The 20,934-nt window shown below is 53.0% G+C and overlaps 1 protein-coding gene across 3 annotated transcripts in view; it reads right to left on the bottom strand.

Annotated features, from left to right (window-relative positions):
* Window positions 1-20,934, bottom strand: part of DNPEP (aspartyl aminopeptidase) — a 297,181-nt gene that overhangs the window by 226,166 nt on the left and 50,081 nt on the right. For all 3 annotated transcript variants that reach the window (XM_069616885.1, XM_069616887.1, XM_069616886.1), the window contains exon 2: window positions 19,675-19,765. In XM_069616885.1, the coding sequence (XP_069472986.1) occupies window positions 19,675-19,765 (91 nt within the window). The remainder of the gene's footprint in view (window positions 1-19,674; window positions 19,766-20,934) is intronic.

The raw sequence follows: 20,934 nt of genomic DNA, 5'->3' as shown, positions 1-20,934 counted from the left end.
AATGCGAAGCAGCTCACTTTCCACACTCTGCTCGCTGGTTTAATGGCACAGAGGCTGCGGGACTCCAGGGCTCAGCTCCACACCTTGCACTGCGTCCAACCTCACCCCTTCACCAGCCTCTGCACGCCGTCCGTGTCTGCGCGCTGCTGGAGTTGGGGCTGCCCTCCGAAGCCCGAAACTGAAACTGGAGCCAGGCGCCGAAGAAGAGCTGTAACTTAGTAAATATGTTTCCTGTTCCTACCATGGTGTCAGTGTCATACTTGGCCAGGAACCCAACTAAACAATGGCGACGAGGATGCATCCCTTTTATCTGGAGCCCAGTTTTACCTGCTGTTCAAGGGAGTGAGGTTTAAGGAGCGGCCGTCTGCACTATTGAAGGTCTGTTGTGCTCGTCAGGGTGACGTGCCCGGAGAGAGTTGGTGGGGCAACAGCAAAGCTCTGGAGGAATGTCAGCTAGGACTGTGGGCAAAGGTTTGTTGGAGAGTGTGGCTGGAGAGAGCTCCATTGAGGTCCGAGATGGTCTGGCAAATGATGACGTCAGTACAGTGGTCAATGGGATGGCAAAAGGTTGGAACACTTGTGAGTGCAGCGTTCCGAAGTTTGTTTGTTTTCCTGCTTGGGGCTTCATTGAATATCAAGGAAGGAACCCTGCCACGCTGTTAAGAGGGAGGGCATTGCAGTGTAGCTTGTGGAGAGGAGGACATTACCTAACTTTGCACTGTTCGAAGGAAATGCAATGGAATAGTTAGAAGAACGTGTGCCTACGAGGAATGGGAAGCAGCCGCTAGGAGGTTGCCGGAAGAAGCAGCCACCTTTCCTTGGTCGGATGGAGCAATGGGACTGTGTTCCCCAGAAGTACTGTGGAAGCAGCCGCTAGGAGGTTGCCGGAAGAAGCAGCCACCTTTCCTTGGTCGGATGGAGCAATGGGACTGTGTTCCCCAGAAGTACTGTGGAAGCAGCCGCTAGGAGGTTGCCGGAAGAAGCAGCCACCTTTCCTTGGTCGGATGGAGCAATGGGACTGTGTTCCCCAGAAGTACTGTGGAAGCAGCCGCTAGGAGGTTGCCGGAAGAAGCAGCCACCTTTCCTTGGTCGGATGGAGCAATGGGACTGTGTTCCCCAGAAGTACTGTGGAAGCAGCCGCTAGGAGGTTGTCAGAAGAAGCAGCCACCTTTCCTTGGTCGGATGGAGCAATGGGACTGTGTTCCCCGGAAGTACTGTGGAAGCAGCCGCTAGGAGGTTGTCGGAAGAAGCAGCCACCTTTCCTTGGTCGGATGGAGCAATGGGACTGTGTTCCCCGGAAGTACTGTGGAAGCAGCCGCTAGGAGGTTGCCGGAAGAAGCAGCCACCTTTCCTTGGTCGGATGGAGCAATGGGACTGTGTTCCCCGGAGGTACTGTGGAAGCAGCCGCTAGGAGGTTGCCGGAAGAAGCAGCCACCTTTCCTTGGTCGGATGGAGCAATGGGACTGTGTTCCCCAGAAGTACTGTGGAAGCAGCCGCTAGGAGGTTGCCGGAAGAAGCAGCCACCTTTCCTTGGTCGGATGGAGCAATGGGACTGTGTTCCCCAGAAGTACTGTGGAAGCAGCCGCTAGGAGGTTGTCAGAAGAAGCAGCCACCTTTCCTTGGTCGGATGGAGCAATGGGACTGTGTTCCCCAGAAGTACTGTGGAAGCAGCCGCTAGGAGGTTGCCGGAAGAAGCAGCCACCTTTCCTTGGTCGGATGGAGCAATGGGACTGTGTTCCCCAGAAGTACTGTGGAAGCAGCCGCTAGGAGGTTGCCGGAAGAAGCAGCCACCTTTCCTTGGTCGGATGGAGCAATGGGACTGTGTTCCCCAGAAGTACTGTGGAAGCAGCCGCTAGGAGGTTGTCAGAAGAAGCAGCCACCTTTCCTTGGTCGGATGGAGCAATGGGACTGTGTTCCCCAGAAGTACTGTGGAAGCAGCCGCTAGGAGGTTGCCGGAAGAAGCAGCCACCTTTCCTTGGTCGGATGGAGCAATGGGACTGTGTTCCCCAGAAGTACTGTGGAAGCAGCCGCTAGGAGGTTGCCGGAAGAAGCAGCCACCTTTCCTTGGTCGGATGGAGCAACGGGACTGTGTTCCCCAGAAGTACTGTGGAAGCAGCCGCTAGGAGGTTGCCGGAAGAAGCAGCCACCTTTCCTTGGTCGGATGGAGCAACGGGACTGTGTTCCCCAGAAGTACTGTGGAAGCAGCCGCTAGGAGGTTGTCAGAAGAAGCAGCCACCTTTCCTTGGTCGGATGGAGCAATGGGACTGTGTTCCCCAGAAGTACTGTGGAAGCAGCCGCTAGGAGGTTGCCGGAAGAAGCAGCCACCTTTCCTTGGTCGGATGGAGCAATGGGACTGTGTTCCCCAGAAGTACTGTGGAAGCAGCCGCTAGGAGGTTGCCGGAAGAAGCAGCCACCTTTCCTTGGTCGGATGGAGCAACGGGACTGTGTTCCCCAGAAGTACTGTGGAAGCAGCCGCTAGGAGGTTGCCGGAAGAAGCAGCCACCTTTCCTTGGTCGGATGGAGCAATGGGACTGTGTTCCCCAGAAGTACTGTGGAAGCAGCCGCTAGGAGGTTGTCAGAAGAAGCAGCCACCTTTCCTTGGTCGGATGGAGCAATGGGACTGTGTTCCCCAGAAGTACTGTGGAAGCAGCCGCTAGGAGGTTGCCGGAAGAAGCAGCCACCTTTCCTTGGTCGGATGGAGCAATGGGACTGTGTTCCCCAGAAGTACTGTGGAAGCAGCCGCTAGGAGGTTGCCGGAAGAAGCAGCCACCTTTCCTTGGTCGGATGGAGCAATGGGACTGTGTTCCCCAGAAGTACTGTGGAAGCAGCCGCTAGGAGGTTGTCAGAAGAAGCAGCCACCTTTCCTTGGTCGGATGGAGCAATGGGACTGTGTTCCCCAGAAGTACTGTGGAAGCAGCCGCTAGGAGGTTGCCGGAAGAAGCAGCCACCTTTCCTTGGTCGGATGGAGCAATGGGACTGTGTTCCCCAGAAGTACTGTGGAAGCAGCCGCTAGGAGGTTGCCGGAAGAAGCAGCCACCTTTCCTTGGTCGGATGGAGCAATGGGACTGTGTTCCCCAGAAGTACTGTGGAAGCAGCGCTAGGAGGTTGCCGGAAGAAGCAGCCACCTTTCCTTGGTCGGATGGAGCAATGGGACTGTGTTCCCCAGAAGTACTGTGGAAGCAGCCGCTAGGAGGTTGCCGGAAGAAGCAGCCACCTTTCCTTGGTCGGATGGAGCAATGGGACTGTGTTCCCCAGAAGTACTGTGGAAGCAGCCGCTAGGAGGTTGCCGGAAGAAGCAGCCACCTTTCCTTGGTCGGATGGAGCAATGGGACTGTGTTCCCCGGAAGTACTGTGGAAGCAGCCGCTAGGAGGTTGCCGGAAGAAGCAGCCACCTTTCCTTGGTCGGATGGAGCAATGGGACTGTGTTCCCCAGAAGTACTGTGGAAGCAGCCGCTAGGAGGTTGCCGGAAGAAGCAGCCACCTTTCCTTGGTCGGATGGAGCAACGGGACTGTGTTCCCCAGAAGTACTGTGGAAGCAGCCGCTAGGAGGTTGCCGGAAGAAGCAGCCACCTTTCCTTGGTCGGATGGAGCAACGGGACTGTGTTCCCCAGAAGTACTGTGGAAGCAGCCGCTAGGAGGTTGTCAGAAGAAGCAGCCACCTTTCCTTGGTCGGATGGAGCAATGGGACTGTGTTCCCCAGAAGTACTGTGGAAGCAGCCGCTAGGAGGTTGCCGGAAGAAGCAGCCACCTTTCCTTGGTCGGATGGAGCAATGGGACTGTGTTCCCCAGAAGTACTGTGGAAGCAGCCGCTAGGAGGTTGCCGGAAGAAGCAGCCACCTTTCCTTGGTCGGATGGAGCAACGGGACTGTGTTCCCCAGAAGTACTGTGGAAGCAGCCGCTAGGAGGTTGCCGGAAGAAGCAGCCACCTTTCCTTGGTCGGATGGAGCAACGGGACTGTGTTCCCCAGAAGTACTGTGGAAGCAGCCGCTAGGAGGTTGTCAGAAGAAGCAGCCACCTTTCCTTGGTCGGATGGAGCAATGGGACTGTGTTCCCCAGAAGTACTGTGGAAGCAGCCGCTAGGAGGTTGCCGGAAGAAGCAGCCACCTTTCCTTGGTCGGATGGAGCAATGGGACTGTGTTCCCCAGAAGTACTGTGGAAGCAGCCGCTAGGAGGTTGCCGGAAGAAGCAGCCACCTTTCCTTGGTCGGATGGAGCAATGGGACTGTGTTCCCCAGAAGTACTGTGGAAGCAGCCGCTAGGAGGTTGCCGGAAGAAGCAGCCACCTTTCCTTGGTCGGATGGAGCAATGGGACTGTGTTCCCCAGAAGTACTGTGGAAGCAGCCGCTAGGAGGTTGTCAGAAGAAGCAGCCACCTTTCCTTGGTCGGATGGAGCAATGGGACTGTGTTCCCCAGAAGTACTGTGGAAGCAGCCGCTAGGAGGTTGCCGGAAGAAGCAGCCACCTTTCCTTGGTCGGATGGAGCAATGGGACTGTGTTCCCCAGAAGTACTGTGGAAGCAGCCGCTAGGAGGTTGTCAGAAGAAGCAGCCACCTTTCCTTGGTCGGATGGAGCAATGGGACTGTGTTCCCCAGAAGTACTGTGGAAGCAGCCGCTAGGAGGTTGCCGGAAGAAGCAGCCACCTTTCCTTGGTCGGATGGAGCAATGGGACTGTGTTCCCCAGAAGTACTGTGGAAGCAGCCGCTAGGAGGTTGCCGGAAGAAGCAGCCACCTTTCCTTGGTCGGATGGAGCAATGGGACTGTGTTCCCCAGAAGTACTGTGGAAGCAGCCGCTAGGAGGTTGTCAGAAGAAGCAGCCACCTTTCCTTGGTCGGATGGAGCAATGGGACTGTGTTCCCCAGAAGTACTGTGGAAGCAGCCGCTAGGAGGTTGCCGGAAGAAGCAGCCACCTTTCCTTGGTCGGATGGAGCAATGGGACTGTGTTCCCCAGAAGTACTGTGGAAGCAGCCGCTAGGAGGTTGTCAGAAGAAGCAGCCACCTTTCCTTGGTCGGATGGAGCAATGGGACTGTGTTCCCCAGAAGTACTGTGGAAGCAGCCGCTAGGAGGTTGTCAGAAGAAGCAGCCACCTTTCCTTGGTCGGATGGAGCAATGGGACTGTGTTCCCCAGAAGTACTGTGAGAGATGCTACTTCTGCATTTTACTGATAGTCTGAGGAGCTGACAGTGTGGGCTCCGAGTTGCCTTACAGATGAAGATGTGTTTTTATTGTTTTCTTCTGATTTGCCTCAGAGAAGAAGATTGTTCGGAATTTTGTTGGAAGTTAAAATGTCATGTGAAGCATTTGAGGTTTGGGGACGCGAGTGTGGTTGTGTTTTGGTTGTCGTGGCCTCAGTTAGGAAGGATTTAATGTGCAATGTATTGCCGTTTTGACTAGGTTAATGTGCACTTTATTTAGCAGTGTTCAATGTTTCCTTTACAGGTTGGACTTTAACTTAGATAGGGGAGGTACTTCCTAGGTTTAGTCTGCACTGGATTTAGCCATGTTTTAATTTTTTCCTTCACAGGTTGGACTGTAGAAGATGAATTTCTGATACATAATTGCAATGTTACTGAGAATCACTCAAATGTATTTATGAACTATGGAAAGTGTTTTCAGTGTTTTGAATTAATTGTTCTGCATGGTTTGGTGCAAGTGTCATGATGAAGTGTGTGTGCTTGGTTTCCTGTACTGAAGATGTTGAAGGTGGTCTTTCTGCACAGGCGCTTAGGTGTTGGCACCCAGAGTGCTTCATCAGTGGGCATCGGGTGACCGGGTTACTTGGAGTACCCTGCTGTGTTGGAAGGGTTCACACTCTATGTTGGGCAGCCAGTGTGTTGCAAGTGGAATGGTTGTGTGCTTGAGCCGGTTGTTGAGTCAGATTTTTGTTGTGGCGAGGAAGACTGTTGTGGTTTTTTGCTTTTGGTGTTCCTCTCTCAGTAGAAAGAGAGTGGCACTATTGCACTAAGATGTGGGAGCCTCTCTTTTACTCAGTAGAAAGGAGAGATGTTTGGCGTATTGGACTGGTGGTTTTCCTGTTGTTGGGTCCCTCTTGTTGCGTTTGTCATGCAAGTTCATAAATGAAGTGCATGGACGTACATGTGTTGGTCTGCGTGTGAATGTATGTCTGTTGCTTCTCGGATGCATCTTGTGTTGGTAAGGGGGAAGACGTGTGGTGTCCTATCTTTCCCTGCACCTTGCCCTGTATGCATGGAATGCTCTGTGTCACGTAATATTTTTGTCATGACTTACAGAACACGCCCCTTTTGGACTTCCTGGTCCTTGTCTCAACGGGGCTTACACTCCCTGGTACTCCCAACATGGCCGTCCACTGTGTAACACCTTCCTCGCTCTACACGTTGGACGTAGCTTGTTCTCTTTATAGACCGCGGCTCCGCGCGTCTCAATGCTATTGCGAAGTAGCGACCAGACGTGTGCTCCGTAGCTCGCGGTATTGTTTTCCTTGGTTATTTCCCAGCCAACCCCATTCCTAGTCCCTTTCCTTCCTTTCTTGATTCCTGGACTCATGTGCTGAGTAGCGCACTCTGTAAATTTCCCGGATTCCTGGATCTTTGCATCCCAGAACTTTGAACGCACACTGGAGTCGGAAGAGACCCGTGCAGCCTTATTCAAGACCCGATCCGTCCGCAAGAAGGCATCGACCAAGAAATCCAGCAAAGATCGAACTCAGGTGAGAAGGCGGGGGGGAACTCCTTGACAGTTTTGTTCTGAACGGTTCTTTGAATGTCATTTGAGAAGATGGGTTGACAGAGAGGATGCCAGTGGATGTCTGTCCAGGTTACTTATCTGATGTGGCCTAAACGTATTCCTGTACCTGGACGTGGAACTTAGTAAAGATGTTTCCTGTTCCTACCATGACGTCAGTGTCATACTTGGCCAAGAGTGCAGCTGCAGCGTTGCATTGCTTCATCACCTGGAGTTAAAGTTTGAGATTGAGAGTGCTTTTTTCTTTCAGGACAAGCATGAAGAATCACACATGGGGCAACGGCCCTGCAAGGCGAGAGAAGCTGGGCTGTAAACTGAAGCGGCTTTTGAAGACGATGCCTTGGACGAGGTCGAGTTCGTCAATTTGTTCCAGTACTAATCTTAATGTATGCATGGGATCCTTGTGTCTTCAAAACAGTTGCAATCCCTTGAAAACATTTCACCTCCGACGCCATTACGAGCAGCATATTCCACATAGGCTGACCACATTTTCAAAACCAAAAACCTGACGCAATCACATTGAAAATGCTTTTTTCCCTCCAGTCTCCTTCCATTTAGACGCACTCTGCGTGTTCTTCACTGAAGGCCTGTTGAAAAAGAAGCATTGACAAAGCCAACAGGTTTGGCTGGTGTACAGCTATTATGCATTTGCCAGGTACTGCCATTAGATGCCCAAGTATTCGCACCATTTTGCACCTGCTACCCTCAGTGGGCAGCAATACCACTACGGCTGTGCCTGGCAAGTGCCTTCACCATGCCTACACAAAAACCGAAACTGTTGGCATTGCCAATGCTTGTTTGTTTGTTCTAGGGCTGTAGCAAGCCAGCCCATGTACTGAACCCCGCCCACATCAGGGTGTCCGCCTGCACCGTAAGAGCGACCTGGTTACGGTGATGAGGTTGCATACACAAATCGTGATCCATTGCATTATGGATGCAATTAGCTTGCGCATTGAGCGATCACACTGGTGATCAAACCACATTACCTTGCGCACCTGGTATACTTCCAGAGCCAACAGTTTGAGCTGCGCATCTCCTTTCCGAGCACGGGTATCACTTACTCTTGGTGGCTGTACATTTAACTCAGTTACGAGCAGCTCTCCAACAGAACAAAGTGATAAGTCCTTGCCCAAGATACTCAGCCTGCAACGATCAGGTATGTATACACAAGAAAAATAAAGAAAATATAATACATAGTTAAGCATGGCAGATGAGCCTAATTGGAGCCAGGAGAACTTAGACTATGAAGACTGGAGTGGGAAGGAAAGACGGAAAGGTACTAAGGGGGATGACGCTGGCCGGGGAAGACAAACTAAAGGAGATACGATCAGGGGCAATCAAGACTTTAGCCCAGGCGAAGGCACCTCCATGAGGCATCTTCTTAAAGAAGGCGAGTCGGGGTGTTGAACGTGAACAAGAAGAGAAGAGCTCTTCCACCCCCTGGCTCAAGTGAATAAGAGGTGGCTTCTAACAACTTCAACCAGCGAAAAGAAGCTTTACTGAAGCACAAACCGGTGCCCAGCCTCGTGCGTCCTATTCCAGGGGAGAACTACACAGGGGTCGTCAACTGGACAGAAATCATCAATCGGACAGAAACCATCAGGGGGAAGGCTCAGAGTTGGAAGATGATGCTAATCCTACCGATTAGGACAGTAGATGCGCAAACAAAAAGGCAAAGGAATTCCGATTGCTAGAGGGGCTGATCCAGGCAGTGGGGATGATGAAACAATTGATCAAGATAATCTTGTCATTTCAGGCATTCCGACTAGGTGTCTTCCCATGGCCAGTAGACCGCATAAACCTCTGGAGGAGGCATTGAGACACAGAATGAGAGCCGAATGCCCACGACCATGACAAAGCAGAGGAAACGCAAGAGTTGGTTACAAAGACCATTACCATAATCACGAAGTAGGAAGGATGTCCGAAAGGTGACCAGCGGCATGGAGAGGATCCCAGGATAAAAGTCTTTGACCCAGCTGGGCCGCTAACAAAAAACGATGGGCTTTGCTGAGCAGGCCAAAGATACAGGGGTTCTGATAGATGTTGGCACAGACCAACTGGGCACACAAAGAAGCGTGTCAACTATTAAACGCCCATTGGCATCCGAGACGAGGAGACTTTTGCTGAAGACAAAAAACAAAGGATGAAAACTTGCAGAACTAGCTTTGCATGAAGTTGGTGAAGACGTCTGTGAAGATTTTGCTAAAGAGATGGGCAGCATTGTGGGTATGTATGCTGCACTAGAAGTGGCCCAAGCCTCAATTAAAAAGAGCTCTCCTACTAAGGTTTTCAGAAGGACTGGCTGTGGCAGCTAGATGTGTCACACAGCAAAGGCCCCAAGGAAATAGTGACCAATATTGGGAGACTCAACTCACAGGAGCCTCCTTCAAATAGATGTCTTCTGCACTCTCAGGTGTAAATAATTACACATTTGCCAGCAGGGATTTTGGAACACGCAGGTAAAGTCTGTTTCCACGCCTCAAAAAAAGCAAGAGGAACAAGGTCTTGCTGACTATGTGGTACAGAAGGTGGCTGCTTTCCTTCCTGAGTGAGGCGATTTCTGCTGCGATTTCCTGCGGTCTAACGTTCTTGCCTCCCATTACCCTCAACAATAATTAATCTTAGCATGTGGCTTGTGGTAATGGGTGGAGGTCCCGACTGCCCCTTCATCTGCCAAGTCCCGGATCCTTCTTTAGTTGCCCATTCGTTGCAATAGATCTATTTGAGAAGATGAGGGAAGTGGGACAGGACGCCGGCGAGTCATACAGAGAAAGAGACAGATGCAACGTAAAGAAGTGAGATGGGACCAGTCTGCAAGAGGCCAAGGGTAGGTGTGCATGGTTACAAGTTGTTTTTCCTTGCGAGGCTGCTTCACCCTCTAAGATCTCCTACCATCTTACACTAGACACAAATCCCCCCACAGAGGCCCACCACAGTCCTAGCTCAATCCTATCAGATCTTGGGCTCTTACCCATGTTTGGTTATCCAATATTCATACTAGCCCATCACCACTGTAGTGGTTTTATGGCGCCTGGCATATCGTTGACAATGCCAGGTTGCCCCAAGACTAGTTTGTGGAAAAGAAAGGGAGGGTAGCAGAGGTGGTGTTAGGAAAGAGAAACTAGACAACAGAATGACAAAAACAGAGGAAATACAATTGGGATGAGTGGGAAGGGATATGGATGTCAAAGAAGGATGCATGTTCCTGTGTTAAGATATTGGTAAACATGCGTGTAGGGCTCAGGAGACTACAGCTCGGATTAGAGAGTGTTTACTGTGATGGCAACATGTAGAACCGACAAAGCACCTATGAATAGAATAACAGTCGCAAGTCTCTCCACCAAACCCATAGAAATCAGATTGGCACTCAGGAACTGAGTACTTCAGCCTGCACCCGTCAAAAGGCACAGGTTTCGCATCTGCCCCTTCCACTATCCCCACTAACACCACCCTCCACTTCTTTCTTACAGAGCAACATGAGGCAAGAGCACCACCACGAGTACTATCCAAGACCATTTCCATTTCAAAGAAACAACAGCCTGGTTTGCAGACATTGTGGGGGATAGTGGAAGAGGCAGAAGCCAAGCAACAAAAAACTGCATCATCCACTGCACCACAGTACATGACAGGGCCTTACAACCAACTACACAAAGAAACAGACCAACGAGAACTGCATCATCAACTCTACAATAGGAAACTCAGCCATGCCAGGGCACTGAGCAAGAGGGGCTCTTACCATCCCCGGCACCCTGGAACAGCCATGCCAGGGTACTGAGCAAGAGGGGCTCTACCATCCCCGGCACCCTGGAACAGGACACAGCTTTACAGCCAACGACACAAGGAAACAGTAAGAAGAACAGCACCATCCACCCTGCCTTAACAGGCAACACAGCCGCACAATCAACCATTCCAAGGCACCGAGCAATAGCTCTGCCATCCCATGGTACCATAACAGAAAACACAGCTTTACAACCAACAGTGAAAGAGGAGCTGCACCAGCCACTGTACTCTAGAACAGGAAACTACCGTACAACCATATTCCAGGAACAGAGCACCCTGGGCCTGAGCTTCCAACAAAGCAAGGAACACTGCCACCCGCGCTGCAGAACTGCCAGTACAATTCTATAAGCATTTCATGCTGTTCCTGCAGCTATAAACAGGATGGAAAGCAAGGAGAGGGCTCCATCTGCTGGACAGTCGCACAACACGCACATTGCCGAGAGCTGCACGAGTTGCAGTATTAAAGGGTACCAGCAGGAGTAGCTGTGCCAGAGAATAAGTAAGGAAGAGCACACAGAGCTAGAAGCAGTCAAAGCACCTGCAGCGGCCAGTGTGTAGAGGCCAAGGTGCACTGTAGAACTAGCCTTGTGTCTGCAACACACCTCACCGCTTCCGATAACTCGCTCCTTTCTCAAGTCCAATGGCGGTTTATCTTGGAATCTGCAAAGTTAGAGTTCAAAGGTTCACTGTGGAATTCCACAATGCTGGCACAATCCAAAGTCTGAGACAGTTGCGCCACATTGCAGTGCAGAAGGAAAGAGCACAGTTCGAGGAGGCGGCATGAGTGCAAAGCAACAAAGGAAAGTTGTAGGCCAAGATGAGTAGCAGGGCGTGAGAGTGTTGCTGGATGACAGGAGGGGTGCTGCCGCAGTGGCTGGGGGCAGGGGCTGAAGCAGGGACCGGGCGCTACCAGAAGGAATGCAGCGACCAACACTCAGAGCCAGCAAGCTTTCCTCTGATGTGGTCCTAGGTGGTACCTGAGGAAATGAAGCAGACTAGAACTGTAGAGCACACAGATTATTCCGAGTCTCCGCCTTTCTGGAAGGCAGAGTACAATGCAACACCGCTTTTACCAAGAACATAGCATAGTTGGGTTTATGGTCAAAGATTCGAATAACAATACATTGGAGTCAAAAGGACGGATAAAAAAAAGACCGAATGAACTTTTTTTTGGGCCAAAAACCATTATTTTTACCTATACCAAAATAAAAATAAAAATACATTAAAAAAAAAGGCATTGTCTTTTTTTCCGGTCCTTTTGACTCGAATGTATTCCATTCGATCCTTTTGTTTTCGAATTAATGACTGGACACCGCATAGTTGCGAACATGACCCATTCCAAGCTGTAGGTGCTTATCCAGTCCCAGCTTTTTTTCTTTGTATTCAGGGACTTGCAGTTCCACATTTCCCATTCTAAAACTCGGACTACAAGTCCCAGAATGCAAAGAAAAGAACGGGGCTGGATGAGCACCTCCAGCTTGAGGATATCTAGGGTACGGGAACTAGCAGAGGGTACTGCAATCAGACACGGTGCATGTCTCGGGGAATTGACGATCCTCCTGGTGGGTCTATGTGGATTGCTGCCACTGCTCTCCCAAGTAACCAATCGGAGCAAAGCAGGTATTCCAGCATTGGCTGGTGATTTAGGCAGCAGACTCCCTCTGCGTCAACAGCCTAGACCATGTGACACAGTCTCACGATAGGGGTTAGAATAAGAGGAGGGCAGACTGGGTGGCAGCCGCCACCAACGGCTATGTGACGTAGGGCCCAAAGAAGGGGACAGGAAGGCCCCCACCCCGGAGTCCCCGTGTTCATCCCTAACCTGCGGTGTTCATTGCCATCATTCCGACTCTCACCTATTGTTCCATCGCTTACAGTCCCTAATTGAGAACCCATATTTCAACTCATTGGTTCCCCAAACATGTATCCCCCACCAAATTCTGGACGTTGGCAATGGCCCCAAAAAGACCAGGCACCTGGGATTAATAAGAACAACTCTGCAACCTGCTACCAATATTGACATCATATTTAAGAAAGTCCACGAGAGAATGGAAGAACGCAGGGAGTCCCACAAACGTTCAACGTTTGACTGATGGAGAACTGCCTTTCATATCCCGGTGAACTGCCTTTCATATCCCGGTGTTAACCCACATGTCTGTGAGAAGAACGTGGATGGGCAAAGAAAGGACCTGGGTAAAACAGCCAGCGGCCATGGGAAAGCAAAGCAGAGGCAATCACTGCGGCAAAGGAATCCAAGATGGTGGGCATCCCTCTTGTGGGGGATCCGTCTGCAGAGCACCACCAGGAAGCGTGGCCAACCAGAAACTGACGCACCAGCTTAATTCAAAGGACCAATCCTTACGCGTGCTTAGTAGCACCACCAGGAAGCGTGGCCAACCAGAAACTGAAGCACCAGCTTAATTCAAAGGACCAATCCTTACGCGTGCTTAGTAGCACCACCAGGAAGCGTGGCCAACCAGAAACTGACGCACCAGCTTAATTCAAAGGACCAATCCTTACGCGTGCTTAGTAGCACCACCAGGAAGCGTGGCCAACCAGAAACTGACGCACCAGCTTAATGCAGAGGACCAATCCTTACGCGTGCTTAGTAGCACCACCAGGAAGCGTGGCCAACCAGAAACTGACGCACCAGCTTAATTCAGAGGACCAATCCTTACGCGTGCTTAGTAGCACCACCAGGAAGCGTGGCCAACCAGAAACTGACGCACCAGCTTAATTCAGAGGACCAATCCTTACGCGTGCTTAGTAGCACCACCAGGAAGCGTGGCCAACCAGAAACTGAAGCACCAGCTTAATTCAGAGGACCAATCCTTACGCGTGCTTAGTAGCACCACCAGGAAGCGTGGCCAACCAGAAACTGACGCACCAGCTTAATTCAGAGGACCAATCCTTACGCGTGCTTAGTAGCACCACCAGGAAGCGTGGCCAACCAGAAACTGAAGCACCAGCTTAATTCAAAGGACCAATCCTTACGCGTGCTTAGTAGCACCACCAGGAAGCGTGGCCAACCAGAAACTGAAGCACCAGCTTAATTCAAAGGACCAATCCTTACGCGTGCTTAGTAGCACCACCAGGAAGCGTGGCCAACCAGAAACTGAAGCACCAGCTTAATTCAAAGGACCAATCCTTACGCGTGCTTAGTAGCACCACCAGGAAGCGTGGCCAACCAGAAACTGACGCACCAGTTTAATTCAAAGGACCAATCCTTACGCGTGCTTAGTAGCACCACCAGGAAGCGTGGCCAACCAGAAACTGAAGCACCAGCTTAATTCAAAGGACCAATCCTTACGCGTGCTTAGTAGCACCACCAGGAAGCGTGGCCAACCAGAAACTGAAGCACCAGCTTAATTCAAAGGACCAATCCTTACGCGTGCTTAGTAGCACCACCAGGAAGCGTGGCCAACCAGAAACTGAAGCACCAGCTTAATTCAAAGGACCAATCCTTACGCGTGCTTAGTAGCACCACCAGGAAGCGTGGCCAACCAGAAACTGAAGCACCAGCTTAATTCAAAGGACCAATCCTTACGCGTGCTTAGTAGCACCACCAGGAAGCGTGGCCAACCAGAAACTGACGCACCAGCTTAATTCAAAGGACCAATCCTTACGCGTGCTTAGTAGCACCACCAGGAAGCGTGGCCAACCAGAAACTGACGCACCAGCTTAATTCAAAGGACCAATCCTTACGCGTGCTTAGTAGCACCACCAGGAAGCGTGGCCAACCAGAAACTGAAGCACCAGCTTAATTCAGTGGACCAATCCTTACGCGTGCTTAGTAGCACCACCAGGAAGCGTGGCCAACCAGAAACTGACGCACCAGCTTAATTCAGAGGACCAATCCTTACGCGTGCTTAGTAGCACCACCAGGAAGCGTGGCCAACCAGAAACTGACGCACCAGCTTAATTCAGAGGACCAATCCTTACGCGTGCTTAGTAGCACCACCAGGAAGCGTGGCCAACCAGAAACTGACGCACCAGCTTAATTCAGAGGACCAATCCTTACGCGTGCTTAGTAGCACCACCAGGAAGCGTGGCCAACCAGAAACTGAAGCACCAGCTTAATTCAAAGGACCAATCCTTACGCGTGCTTAGTAGCACCACCAGGAAGCGTGGCCAACCAGAAACTGACGCACCAGCTTAATTCAAAGGACCAATCCTTACGCGTGCTTAGTAGCACCACCAGGAAGCGTGGCCAACCAGAAACTGACGCACCAGCTTAATTCAGAGGACCAATCCTTACGCGTGCTTAGTAGCACCACCAGGAAGCGTGGCCAACCAGAAACTGAAGCACCAGCTTAATTCAGAGGACCAATCCTTACGCGTGCTTAGTAGCACCACCAGGAAGCGTGGCCAACCAGAAACTGAAGCACCAGCTTAATTCAGAGGACCAATCCTTACGCGTGCTTAGTAGCACCACCAGGAAGCGTGGCCAACCAGAAACTGACGCACCAGCTTAATTCAGAGGACCAATCCTTACGCGTGCTTAGTAGCACCACCAGGAAGCGTGGCCAACCAGAAACTGAAGCACCAGCTTAATTCAAAGGACCAATCCTTACGCGTGCTTAGTAGCACCACCAGGAAGCGTGGCCAACCAGAAACTGAAGCACCAGCTTAATTCAAAGGACCAATCCTTACGCGTGCTTAGTAGCACCACCAGGAAGCGTGGCCAACCAGAAACTGAAGCACCAGCTTAATTCAAAGGACCAATCCTTACGCGTGCTTAGTAGCACCACCAGGAAGCGTGGCCAACCAGAAACTGAAGCACCAGCTTAATTCAAAGGACCAATCCTTACGCGTGCTTAGTAGCACCACCAGGAAGCGTGGCCAACCAGAAACTGAAGCACCAGCTTAATTCAAAGGACCAATCCTTACGCGTGCTTAGTAGCACCACCAGGAAGCGTGGCCAACCAGAAACTGACGCACCAGCTTAATTCAAAGGACCAATCCTTACGCGTGCTTAGTAGCACCACCAGGAAGCGTGGCCAACCAGAAACTGACGCACCAGCTTAATTCAAAGGACCAATCCTTACGCGTGCTTAGTAGCACCACCAGGAAGCGTGGCCAACCAGAAACTGACGCACCAGCTTAATTCAAAGGACCAATCCTTACGCGTGCTTAGTGTCTGAACCTCAGCCGCGCAGCATGGGTTGACGTCCCGGAGCCATGGAGGCGTGACCACACTTCTATCTAAGTACCTTGCTTTCTGTGCTGGCTGTGGGAGCTGGAAGAAATGGATAGCATTATGGGAAGGAGGCAAGCAATAGGAGTGCAGGGCAGTGAGGAGGGGGTTGTATCCGTAACGCAATGGCGCAATAAAGGGCCTGCCCGCCGGGAGCCGGCAGAGCGGAGCAAAACCAACCCGACATGCAGCATGACGTGATTTCTTGAGCTCCTAATCCGCGCCCTTGCTGACATGTTCACCCCGCACACAGAGGGAACAGTGAGGGGTGGAGAAGAGCAAGTTGGTGAGAGGAGAGTAGAAAAGCCCGGAGAGGAGTAAAGTAAGTGCTAGAGTAGGAGGGAGCAATGAGACGGAATTGAGGAGGAAGAGGAGAAAGACAGAGGAAATGAAGCGGGGGGGGGGGTGGAGGGAGGAGAGGAACTAGGAAAAGAGGAGTCAAAGCGGACAAACAACCAGAAGCTTCTGGAGAGGAGGGTGAAAGGAAACAGCAGAGCAAGAGAATGGAGGAGAGACACAAAGCCAAAGAGGAGAAGAGGGCCTGAACATGGCAGGACATTCAGAAGCACATTAGAGGAGGCATGAGAGCGAAGAAAGGCAGAGAGCAGACAAGAGCAGGAGCACAGAGACATCTTGTCGGGGGTGGGGGGCCCTGACAATTCAGTGCTGGTAAAGACGGTAGCAGAGTTTACCGCCAGTAACCCGGGGTCCACAGCAGAAGCCGAGCGAGATCTGGCAACGCATCACTCGGGCATGACAGTTTGTATACCCTGAATTTAGCATGCGGAAAAGACCCCCCTAAAAAGGCCACATGCTGACCAAGACAACAGAGAGAAGCCTCAAGACCCCAGATTGTGAGCGACTTCAGTTTGACCACCAGGAGGCAGAATGCAAGGAGTGGACTGCTGACCGTAAGCAAGCTGTAGCTGACCTTCTTGGATTATCCCCCCCAAACCCCCTCCAACACTTCATTTACCCAATCCCTCCAGATCCCTTGTCCCATTCGCAAAACGTACACGTCGTGCAGTGTCTGTTGACCCTGCACAGGCCTTCACCCCGGACCCAAGGCGAGCAGCCATAGGGTGCCATGCAGGAATCGGGGAGACACACCAGGACCCCAAGGGGCTGCTCTGCAGACCCTAGAGCACTTTCCACAAGGATCGCACTTATTCGGCGCCAGGGAAAAGCAGAAGAAAAGGGAAACCAAAGTCGCCAAGGTGCCTCGGAGTCCAAGCCCTGGCTGGACTGGGGGTACGGGGGTGTGGCGGGTGGGACATGGGGGAGCATATACAAAAGATGGCGGCAAAGGAAGCCAGGTTTCATGAAGTGAAGGATGAATGCGTCTGTTTTCTGATACAGGGGTGCTGTGGGGGTGAGTGAGGTCAGAGCAGGGGGATGCTGGTACATCGTTGCAGAGCCCTGGCTGCACAGGTGGAAGGGGGGGGTGGGGGGGTGAGGTCAGAGCAGGGGGATGCTGGTACATCGTTGCAGAAACCTGGCTGCACAGGTGGAAGGGGGGTGAGGTCAGAGCAGGGGGATGCTGGTACAGTGTTGCAGAGCACTGGCTGCACAGGTGGAAGGGGGGTTGGGGGGTGAGGTCAGAGCAGGGGGATGCTGGTACATCGTTGCAGAGCCCTGGCTGCACAGGTGGAAGGGGGGTGGGGGTGAGGTCAGAGCAGGGGGATGCTGGTACAGTGTTGCAGAGCCCTGGCTGCACATGTGGAAGGGGGGTGGGGGGTGAGGTCAGAGCAGGGGGATGCTGGTACAGTGTTGCAGAGCCCTGGCTGCACATGTGGAAGGGGGGTGGGGGTGAGGTCAGAGCAGGGGGATGCTGGTACATCGTTGCAGAGCCCTGGCTGCACAGGTGGAAGGGGGGGGAGTGGGGGGTGAGGTCAGAGCAGGGGGATGCTGGTACAGTGTTGCAGAGCCCTGGCTGCACATGTGGAAGGGGGTGGGGGTGAGGTCAGAGCAGGGGGATGCTGGTACAGTGTTGCAGAGCCCTGGCTGCACAGGTGGAATGGGGGGGTGGGGGGGTGAGGTCAGAGCAGGGGGATGCTGGTACAGTGTTGCAGAGCACTGGCTGCACAGGTGGAAGGGGGGTGGGGGGGTGAGGTCAGAGCAGGGGGATGCTGGTACAGTGTTGCAGAGCCCTGGCTGCACAGGTGGAAGGGGGGGCGAGGTCAGATCAGGGGGATGCTGGTACAGTGTTGCAGAGCCCTGGCTGCACAGGTGGAAGGGGGGTTGGGGGGGTGAGGTCAGAGCAGGGGGATGCTGGTACATCGTTGCAGAGCCCTGGCTGCACAGGTGGAAGGGGGGTGGGGGGGGTGAGGTCAGAGCAGGGGGATGCTGGTACATCGTTGCAGAGCCCTGGCTGCACAGGTGGAAGGGGGGTGGGGGGGTGAGGTCAGAGCAGGTGGATGCTGGTACAGTGTTGCAGAGCACTGGCTGCACAGGTGGAAGGGGGGTTGGGGGGGTGAGGTCAGAGCAGGGGGATGCTGGTACATCGTTGCAGAGCCCTGGCTGCACAGGTGGAAGGGGGGGAGTGGGGGGTGAGGTCAGAGCAGGGGGATGCTGGTACAGTGTTGCAGAGCCCTGGCTGCACATGTGGAAAGGGGTGGGGGTGAGGTCAGAGCAGGGGGATGCTGGTACAGTGTTGCAGAGCCCTGGCTGCACAGGTGGAAGGGGGGGTGGGGGGTGAGGTCAGAGCAGGGGGATGCTGGTACAGTGTTGCAGATCCCTGGCTGCACAGGTGGAAGGGGGTGGGGAGGGGTGAGGCCAAGAGCAGGGGGATGCTGGTACAGTGTTGCAGAGCCCTGGCTGCACAGGTGGAAGGGGTGCTGTGGGGGTGAGGTCAGAGCAGGGGGATGCTGGTACAGTGTTGCAGAGCCCTGGCTGCACAGGTGGAAGGGGGGGTGGGGGGTGAGGTCAGAGCAGGGGGGTGCTGGTACAGTGTTGCAGAGCCCTGGCTGCACAGGTGGAAGGGGGGTGGGGGTGAGGTCAGAGCAGGGGGATGCTGGTACAGTGTTGCAGAGCCCTGGCTGCACAGGTGGAATGGGGGGTGGGTGGGGTGAGGTCAGAGCAGGGGGATGCTGGTACAGTGTTGCAGAGCCCTGGCTGCACAGGTGGAATGGGGGGTGGGTGGGGTGAGGTCAGAGCAGGGGGATGCTGGTACAGTGTGCAGAGCCCTGGCTGCACAGGTGGAAGGGGGGTGAGGTCAGAGCAGGGGGATGCTGGTACAGTGTTGCAGAGCCCTGGTTGCACAGGTGGAAGGGGGGGTGGGGGGTGAGGTCAGAGCAGGGGGATGCTGGTACAGTGTTGCAGAGCCCTGGCTGCACAGGTGGAAGGGTGTGAGGGGGGGTGAGGTCAGAGCAGGGGGATGCTGGTACAGAGCCCTGGCTGCACAGGTGGAAAGGGGGGTGAGGTCAGAGCAGGGGGATGCTGGTACAGTGTTGCAGAGCCCTGGCTGCACAGGTGGAAGGGGGGGTGGGGGGCGAGGTCAGATCAGGGGGATGCTGGTACAGTGTTGCAGAGCCCTGGCTGCACAGGTGGAAGGGGGGGGCGAGGTCAGATCAGGGGGATGCTGGTACAGTGTTGCAGAGCCCTGGCTGCACAGGTGGAAGGGGGGGTGAGGTCAGAGCAGGGGGAGGCTGGTACAGTGTTGCAGAGCCCTGGCTGCACAGGTGGAAGGGATGGGAGCCTCTAACATGGGGCTCTCGAAGAAGGGACAGATCCAGCAGGATGCAGTGATCTCTAGGTGCAGGGAGAGGGCAGGTGGGTGCAAGAGACCGAGACCCCTCTCTTACTACCGGGTACGGGTGAGTGCCGCGTCGAGAGAGAGCGAATGGTCGCTGGATACACCCACCTAGTATAACAGGGTGCGGTGGGTGCACTGCACTTAAATGGGACTGCTGCGGGTTGAGATGACAGGCAGGTAATGGAAACTATTGCCGAGGGGGTTGGGCGATGGTCTTCATTTACCATGATAAGGGGACAGGCCGCGGTTCAGAAATTTCAGGAACTCTTTGGCCGCACCACGAACAGCATCCTTCGAACCTTTTCCTGCCGCAGCCTGGGGGGTAAAAAAAAAAGGCAGAGGTATCACTGCAGAGGAAGAGAAACACATTCTCCAATTTCAATAACAATAATATAGAAGATGGGAAAAGAAAGCAGCGTTCGCCTAGCACAGGCCCAGGAAAGCTACAGTGTACCCCAGAGACCGCCAATACAAAATGCTTACACACCTCTTGTAACAGCGCCTAGATGCCTCTGGGCTGCAAGTGCGCTACACAAATGGAAATCAATAAATAAATAAATATTACACAGCCTCAGCTCTGCCATCACTAGACTAGAAACAACAAGCAGGTAAAGGGGCATAGCCGAGACAAGCATTCTCCTGCTATGCCCCGGAACACAACTTGCCAACTGGCACCACACGGACACCCTCGCCCCTGCACTTCTGAAATGAGAAAACCTCGATACTCGAGCAACATCTGTCCGATCACTGCCTGGTCAATAACTTTCTCTTGGCATCCCAATCCCTTCATTCTCTCCCCAGTGCGCCTGGTTCACCCCTCCCCGGGATTTAGGGTGGAGCTAGTGTCACGTGTACCCAGCTTTCCGTTCAACTGATGCCAGGGCCATAAGACCCCAGGTGGCAATCAGCCGGTGTGTAACCACGCCTCCAGTACACCTGCTTAAGCCTAAGGTTATCCGTGCAGATTCTCAAGCACAACATGCTGGTCTTGGGAACAGGACGATGGCCCGCGACAAGGGTCGCATACTCCCGCCAGGCGCACCCGAGATGGAGTACCACAAGTGGGTAACGATAGTGGCAGCAATTATTACAGCGCTTAGAATCCGGCATGAAGAAGCATGTAAAACATCACCACATCATTTTTAGATATGTAGGCCCAAGTGGCGAGTATGCACAAAATATGGACATCCGCACTCCTTTCCATAAGAAGTTAGCGGAAAGGGTGACCTACTTCCTGTATCACTGGCCCGGAGTGCATGCTGATGGAATGTTGATGTATGCATGATAGACAGCTCAGGAGAATGTGGAGTGAGCAGTGCTTTAAGTGGGGTAAGAAATTGGGGGCGTGGCTTCCATTGTGGGCGTGGCCTAAAACATGCACAAATCATTGTAAGGTGCGCAAACAAATATATAAATGTATGTGAGCATTTATATATTTGCATACGCACTACTACGGTTTGTGTACCTTTCAAGCCTTATAAACA

The sequence above is a fragment of the Ambystoma mexicanum genome, chromosome 9, assembly GCF_040938575.1.
Source record: "Ambystoma mexicanum isolate Mex_15411 chromosome 9, UKY_AmexF1_1, whole genome shotgun sequence".
Taxonomy (NCBI): domain Eukaryota; kingdom Metazoa; phylum Chordata; class Amphibia; order Caudata; family Ambystomatidae; genus Ambystoma; species Ambystoma mexicanum.
The sequence above is the reverse complement of the archived record's forward strand: the minus strand, read 5'-3'. Positions and strand labels throughout refer to the sequence as shown.